Below are 8,446 nucleotides of genomic sequence, written 5' to 3'. Positions count from 1 at the left end.
ATGTTTGCTTGAGAAAAGAGAGTGGAAAAACAAATTTAGAGAGATTGAGAGAGAGAGAGGGGAAAACCGACTTTACCGTGGGCAAAATCGATTTAGATAGAGTGCCTATTTAAACGTAATTAATAGTTGGCAAACGTGATTTAGAGAGAGAGGGAAAAATCTAATTAATAATTGGCTAAACCTATTTAAACGTGAGCAAATGTTAATTAGTTACTGGAAAAAGATTCAAGCAAAATCAAATCAAATATGGTGGTTGGCAATAAATCCTAGAATAAGTAGTTTCATTTAAAACCAAATTTGTGGGGTACCTCTCTGTTATCCATAAAAAAAAAAAAATTTAGTATGCAAAATGCAAGGCAACAAATTTGATTTTTTGAAGGGCGGCAAGTTCAAATTAATAGGGCCAAATCTGATTTTGTAGGGGAAAATCTTTTCGAAAAAAAATTCTCAGAAAAGAAGCGAATGACAACTGAAAGAAATATGCTTAGTTTATTATCTGAGAAATTATATGACCGAAAGAAACATGCTTAGTATATATTATTTGAGAAATTATATGATGTGTGGCCTTTTAAACCTATATTTTTTCAAAAAACTACAGTACAACCCACTCCATAGAATGCTCCAAGCCATCCATTTGTTGGTCCACAACGTAAATAGGTCGTGCCCCAAAAATCATCTTCTAAGGATTATCCTAACCCTCCGATCTATAGAGGGATTGCACATTATGGAAACTTCTACCCGCTATAGATCGGAGGGTTAAGAACATCATATGAAGATGGTTTTTGGGCGTTCAACATATTTAAGCTGTGGCCTAACAAATGAACGGTTTGGTTAATCCTATGAAGGGTCCGTACCATACTTCTGAACACTCATCATATAAATTTCACTATGTTATAGATACATAGAAGGAAAGATGTATCCAGACAAGAGATCCCAACAAGTGAACTTTCACTGCTGTTTCTTTTCAATCTAAAATACTTTAATAAGTACGTTGACGTAAATTCATGGACATACTTTTGTCCTTTTACGGAATGGCAACAAATGTAAATACTCAACTTTCTAGTAACGCAAAAGAAGAGTGCCATTATCAATCTTCCCGACTTTATAGTTCTGACTTCTTCATGTTCCGTTGCCAGGTTCCAAAACAAAGGACTGTGGTTTGTCCAATTTTTCTGAAGAAGAAAAAATGGCCGAAAAGCAGCTAATCGTGGTGGTTGAAGGGACTGCCGCCATGGGTCCTTTCTGGCCGTCCATCTTAGCTGATTACCTCGATAAGATCATCAGGTTCTTCCCTTCTTCGTTTATATAGCTTGATTTATATATTATGCTTTGGTATCTTCTTTTTCTGTTCTCTTTTGGGTGTCTTTGCACTATGATTTTTTTAAATTTTTTTAATTTTTTAATTTTTTGCAATTTGTACAAAGGTCTTGGACCCAATATCCCCAATATTTTTTGATTTTGAGTGCCTAAATTGAAGGTCGATCTACCTTTCCAATGGGAGGATAATCGTTTTACAATAATCTTTGTAGATTATCTCTATCTTTTTAGCTATAAACGAGGGTGTTGCTCCATAAAAATTTCTTCCTGCAAGTCACCATGTAGAAAGGCATTTTTTATGTCCAATTGATAAAGCGTCTGGCCATGTTTACCTCCATAGAAATTAGAATATGGACTGAAGGAATTTTGGCAACCAGAGAGAATGTCCTTGTGTAATCAACCCCAAAGGTCTGTGTGTACCCTTTAACAACCGGTTCGTGCTTTCAGTCTTCCAATTATACCATTTAGTAAGTATTTCACGGAAAATACGCAAAGACAACCTACGGCCTGGGCACCAAAAGGAAGAGGGACCAATTTCCAAGTATTATTAGAGTGAAGTGCACCTATCTTAGCATCCATTGCAGCTCGCCAACCTGGATGAGCTAATACTTCGGCAACAGAATGAGGAAGAGAAACAGAGGACATGGCAGATAGAAAAGAACGGTAACCGGTCGAAAGACGAGCATAAGAAACAACATCAGAAACTGAATGTGCAACAGAATGAGAACGTGTGCGAGAAGAAATTGGTGCATCATTAGCTATAACAGAAGGAACAGGTACTTGAGAGTCAGAGTCGGATCTGCCAGACTGAGACGGAGGTGGTCCGCCCAAGTAGGGAGAACAATCAGTCGAGGATCACGAGAGTAAACCTGCACTGGAGAAGGTGAAGAAGACAGACAAGGATGGTAAAGGAAGAGGAAGTGGAGGATCACCAGTGGACAAGTCAGGAGAGTGCACGAAATGCAGGGTATTCTAAAAAAAGGTGACATCGACAGACACAGAATCTGCTCAGCTTAGGATTGTAACAACGATAGCCCTTTTAGGTTCTGGAGTAGCCAAGAAATATGCACTTCTCTACAGGAGGATTGATCTAGGCTAGGAGATAGATTATGTACAAAGCAAACACAACCAAAAACTCTAGGAAGAAGAGGAAATGGCTTGCCAGACCGGTGTAAAACAGAGAAAGGGGTCCGATAATTCAGAACAGAAGATGGAGGAGGATTTGCTATGAAACAGGCAGTGAGGACAACATCATCCCAATAAGGCTTCAAGACCCGCATATGAAACATAATGGTTTGTGCAATATTCAGAAGATACCGAAGTTTGCTCTTGACAACCCCATTGTGCTGAGAAGTATAAGCACAAGAGGATTGATGAACAATAGTACAATACCATGACTTTTTAAGAACTGCCTAAAGCCATTAGATGTAGAGAAGTATTCACAAGCATTATCACTCCGCAAACATTTAGTAAGACAATTATATTGATTAGAAATTTCACAATAAAGGAAAGAAATGCACTAAACGCCTCAGAACGATCTTTGATTAAGAAAAGCCATGTCATTCTTGAAAATTCATCAACAAATACAACAAAATATTTAAAGCCAAACAAAGACTTAGTTTGACATGGATCCCATATATCTGAATAGACTAACTCAAAAGGACTAGATCACGACTAACAACTTTAGAAGGGAAAGAGACGTGATGACGTTTACCAAACTGACAAGACTCATACTGAAACAGGCTAACTGGATTGGAAACAAGTGAAGAATGTCACAGGACAATGAAGATTTTTAGTGAGTTCACTAACAACAAGCAAATTAAATGGAAAACTAGGAACATAAAGAACAGAGGAAAGGGACAGGCTAGGAAGCTGCAAGTCTGGAAACCGGAGAGGTAGTCCCGTTAGCCAATGTGACATAGTACCGGGTGAAGAATATGATCGAGATGATGTAGACCAGATTTACCAGTCATATGGTTGGAGGATCCAGAGTCAATGAGCCAAGAGCCAGAACTACTGAGAAAACAAGATGGGGTGCTACCTTCCTTGGCGAGAGTGACTGTAGGATGAATGCCTTTCTCCTTGAACCTCAAAAATTCATCATATTCAGCACAACATGAATTGGGGAGGAACTCTCCTGGGAAGCAATAGAGACACGAGGGGCATATCTAGGCAGTTGTAACTTAGGGTGTAAGTCATGACAAAAGTTGACAGAATGACCCTCCATACCACAATGAGTGCAAAATGGGGATCCATGGCCACTAGAGCCACGACCTCCCCCTGAATCCCGACCAACGCCATGCCCACAGTGCCCACGACCATGGCCGCCACGGCCACCACGGCCATAACCAGACTACACAACAAGAGCAGAGTGCTCAATAGATGAATCAACTGGTACCTCAACCCTCATAGAGCGCTGCACTTGAGAGAAAACCTCGTCAAGGGAGGGAAGAGAACCAAGTCCCACAATTTGTCGATGAATGTGGATCACCTCAGGCCTAAGGAGTCCAAGGAACTGCACAACCCACAAATCCTTTTGGCACTTGGCTAACACGGTAGCCTCTGTGATGAAGGGTATGTAAATATCGAGCTGCTCAGATAATGTCACAGACTTGGAGTATTGTTCCGAAACAGGCTTATTACCACACTGCAGATGTAGGAGTTTCGAGTAAGCATCACAGATCCGTGTGAGGTTGTTTACATCAGAATAAAGGGTTTATGCGCATTTCCAAATATCCTTGGAAGAGTGAAGAAACATCATCGAGCTTCGGTTCCATGATATTCCATAAGAGCATCTGAATATGCGCATCCTCTTGGTACCACTTGTTATAAGATTTATCATCAACAGGAGGAGCGTCCTTTTCAACATATTCAACTTTGCCCCGAGCCAGAAGAAAAGTCTCAAATGCCCGACGTCTCGGAGGATAATTAGACCCATCCAATTTGATGGATGTCATCTGAACCATAGGAAGTTCCATCGAAGTAGAACCAAAAGCGGTAGCCATGAGAACACAAACCACAAAGAAGAGATAAAACAAACGAACGAAAACGAACAACCAACAAGGAAGCAAACCAAACCACCAAGAAGGAAGCAAACCAAACCACACCAACGACAATCACAACTACCAACAGATAGGACAAAAGCCATCAGAGACGAGGTAGACGCGAGCCACATAACTGGTGTGAGTGATGAGAAACACAGCCACGACGAAATACCTTGAAGACAAATTAGCCAAGTAACACACACATATCTGAAGTGCACAACAACGGGAAAGGTCTTGAAAGAAGAAACGAAGCAAGAATCGAGCCTGGAATACGAAGGAGATGGAGCGCGCAACCTGAACAGTCAAGAGCAGGAGAAACAAAAAGGAGATGGGAGGGGGACGACTACGGTTTGGAAGGAGGGAAGGGAGAGGGAGGCAGCTACGTGAAGGAGGAAAGGGAGTGGCGGCAGCTCCAAGAAATAGGGTGGTTTTTTTTTCTTCACTTTTTTTTCAACACTAATTAGAACCTGTAGCTCTAATAACATGTTTGTCGTATTTGAAGCCCCATTGGAGAGAGTATTTGCACATTAATATACACACATACAATCAAGTGTTTTTATTCTAGAAATCTTGTACTCACAATGCAGTTTCCTTTTTCAAAACATCTCTGCTAGTTGTTCAATGTCCACCATGTATTTTAGCGTATATGTGTTGTTTGTGGTGTGCATGCATGCTGTCAAAGTATAAAAGATAAATAACGCCTTTCTCCAACACCTTAAGCTTTTGGAGAAGTTGGTAAGTTAACATGGTATCAGAGCCAAAGGTCTCGAGTTCAAACCTCCCGGATAGCAAAAATCCACATGCTATGGTCAGCCCAAAGTGGGACCACATGTGCCACGTGTTTGCCAAGTGGGCCACACGTGCGGGGGAGTGTCAAAGTATAAAAGATAAATAACGCCTTTCTCCAATAGCTTAAGCTTTTGGAGAAGTTGGTAAGTTAACACATGCCACATACGTCTGTATGATATCTATGCTTCTATGAAGATCATTGTTGTTCATCCTTTGATACATGTCATATTAACTTTCTGTGGGTTGAATCCTGTTAAAGTATAAAAGATAAATAACGCCTTTCTCCAACAACGTAAGCTTTTGGAGAAGTTGGTTAGTTAACATGGTATCAGAGCCAAAGGTCTTGAGTTCAAACCACCCGGATAGCAAAAGGCAAAAATCCACATGCGATGGTGGCCCAAAGTGGGACCACATGTGCCACGTGTTTGCCAAGTGGGGGTCACACGTGCAGGAGAGTTTTAAAGTATAAAAGATAAATAACGCCTTTCTCCAACAACTTAAGCTTTTGGAGAAGTTGGTTAGTTAACAAATCCTTTTGAACTTTTGCTGTTTGACCTTTTGGATAATGTAGAAAAATAGCCTAGTTATCTATCATTATTTGCTCTCAAACATTATCTTGTTACTAGATCCTGTGTTGGTTTTGGCAGCAAAAAGTATGATCTGTTGCTTATGGTTATTCATCAATATATTTGAGTCATGAGCTGCTGACTTCATTAAGTGCAAAGAACTGACATCTTATCTTTTATCGATTAATTTCAAACTTAGTGATGGTTTTGTGCAGGTGCTTCTATGGGACCGAGGTGACAGGACAGGTATTTCTTCGTTTCAATGATGGATTCATTGTATGAACTTATCATGACAAAAAGTTGTTGACTTGGTAATTAGGCATCTTAAATGTGGTTCATGCTGTCAATATTTTCCCCTCTTTTGATCTTGCTCTTTTTTCTTTTCAATACAAGTTTCTGTTATCTTTGAAAAAAGAAAAAATGGTGCATGTTTTTTTTTTAAATGGTGAGAAAATGTTATTAAAAACAAAGAGGACCGAGGTGGTCAGTACTCAGTACAAAGGGAGCAATACATGAGAAGGAAACGAAACCAAAGCTAATACAATCTCAAGGTGGAAATGAGTCAAATAAAGCCAAAGATTCCTTCGAAACTCCGAGCCTAGCGAGATGGTCCGCGACTGCATTGGCAGATCGACGCACATGTTAGAAAACAAACAAGACCTTAATTGTTCAGTCAGCCATCTTATCAAATAGACTTTCAAATCTCCGTGGATGGTTATGCCTATTGAGCCATCAAATTACATTAAATGAGTCCCCTTCCACTACCGCACTACCACATTGCTTTTCCGATTGTTAACAAGGAGACTTAGTCCTTGGTAAACGGCTTGTACCTCGGCTTCTGTTGCATCCACTACACCCAAGGGTCCTACGTAGGCCCAAATATCCTCTCCTAGGTCGTCCCTAAGGACTCCTTCTATTCCTGCTGGCCTTGGATTCCCCATACTAGAACCATCAAAAATTAGTTTCACCAAGCTCGACTCCGGAGGAGCTCATCTCTGGATAACTTTTTGCTTAGGAGTATTGCTACCACATACTTCCCTCCACCTTTCCCAAGGGTCATAGGTGGAGACAAAATTGAAGCTAGGCGTTGATTTCACCCAAGAGATCACAAGGGCAATAACTTTCATATACAATTGCCGAGGTTTTGGAGGTCCCTTTAAACACTAGCATTTCTTTCCTCCCAAATCACCCAGAAAGTGGCTAGAAAACATTTTTTTCCAAAGCACTTTGCCTTTACCTTTCCACGTCGCCCCAACTTTATATTTGCACAGTAGTGTTTTATTGATATAAGTATCTTTTATTATTTACTATTAAATAAAGTTGATTTACTTCAACTTAAGAAAATATTATTGTTGATATGTTCGTGATTAAATATCATACTTTCGTTCTGGGAAGGTCTGTTTGATATACAAAAACATTTTGAAAAAACACAGATATTGTTGTTAAAAGCAATCATTTATTAATTGGGACATTTTCCTTTGGTGAGATCCAATACTTGAATGAGAAAAGAAGTGTTTTACAAAACACTTAATAGAAAAAAATAAGTATTGTACAGAAAGAGAAAAATAATTACACTACCAGCAGAGAAGCATCGTGGTTCCCTGCATCCCTAAGAGAGCTTGTCGCAGAGGCTTCCCCAGGCTTTCTCTGTTCTTCCTTTAAAGATTAGGGAATACACAACTTATGCCAAATCTATCTAGAACTTTGGTCCAAATCTCCCTGGCCACTGTGCAGTGTATGAGTAAGTGATACGCAGATTCCTCGCTTTACAACAAAGCGAGCAATGGTCAATTAGGAACACCTTTCTTTTTCTAAGGAAGTCCACCATCTGGATTCTCTTTTTTGTAGCCTCCCACTCGAAGATGCATACTCTAGGCGGTGCTTGGATTGTCCACACTTGCAATTTTGGAGGACGCCGGGCAAGTCGCTAAGTGATTATAAAATGACTTTACAAAAAAATCACCATCCGTGTTCCAGATCCGAACCCTTTTATCAACCCCTTCCTTCTCCCTTCTAGCACCTACAAAAAGCGACCAATAGATGCAAGCTCACGGTAAAAAAAGTTTCTTCTGAATAACGGCTTCCAAATCACTCTGTGCTCTTGTTTCTCCATATTATTAACCATTGGGCTGTACTTATTCACTGCGTTGTTATACATGTCTAGAGACCTTTCTTTTAGAATAATTTTACCACACCAATTGTCCTGCCAAAAAAGGATTCTGTCTCCTGAGTTCTCCCTGATCTTATACCAACTATTTTGCCAAAAAAGGTGCATGTTGTTTGGGATTATTGGGTAATCTTTTTTTTTTTCTTGATGAAAATGAGCAATTCTCCCCGCGAAAGTAATTTTTTTTTCTCTTTCTCCCATTGGGGACACGTCTAGTTCGCTTGGGATAATTTTAATTTTTAGCATGCATAACTTATGTGCAGAAGAAATTGAAGCTTGCCTCAGGAGTTCTGTGTGACCGTAAAATCCCTACCAAGTTGAAGGGAAAGTTTTATAAGACAACTATGAGGCCAGCCATGTTGTACACAAGGTTTTAAATTTCGGTTTCGGTACCGATTTTGGACCCCACGAAAATCGAAATTTCGGTCGACATCCGGCCAAACCAGGAAAACAATATTTTATTCAATATAAAATTTCAGTCGAAATTTCTGTAAAATATTAAATTAATTAAGAAAAAACATGTTTTTTGGGTGAAATTTCGGAAAAATCGAAATTTCGACCGA

At 39.8% G+C, this 8,446-nt stretch overlaps 1 protein-coding gene across 3 annotated transcripts in view; it reads left to right on the top strand.

Moving 5' to 3' along the window:
- Positions 1-1,125: 1,125 nt before the first annotated feature.
- PFT1 (phytochrome and flowering time regulatory protein (PFT1)) overlaps positions 1,126-8,446 on the top strand; it is an 85,313-nt gene continuing 77,992 nt past the window's right edge. For all 3 annotated transcript variants that reach the window (XM_077376594.1, XM_077376595.1, XM_077376593.1), the window contains exons 1-2: positions 1,126-1,284; positions 5,932-5,962. In XM_077376594.1, coding sequence (XP_077232709.1) covers positions 1,187-1,284; positions 5,932-5,962 — 129 coding nt within the window. In that variant the 5' untranslated portion in view covers positions 1,126-1,186. The remainder of the gene's footprint in view (positions 1,285-5,931; positions 5,963-8,446) is intronic.

This window comes from Tasmannia lanceolata, unplaced genomic scaffold (assembly GCF_043159265.1).
Source record: "Tasmannia lanceolata isolate RefF3 unplaced genomic scaffold, GAP_Taslan_0.1 ptg000002l, whole genome shotgun sequence".
Classification (NCBI taxonomy): Eukaryota; Viridiplantae; Streptophyta; class Magnoliopsida; order Canellales; family Winteraceae; genus Tasmannia; species Tasmannia lanceolata.
This window is presented reverse-complemented; position numbering and strand designations above follow the sequence as displayed.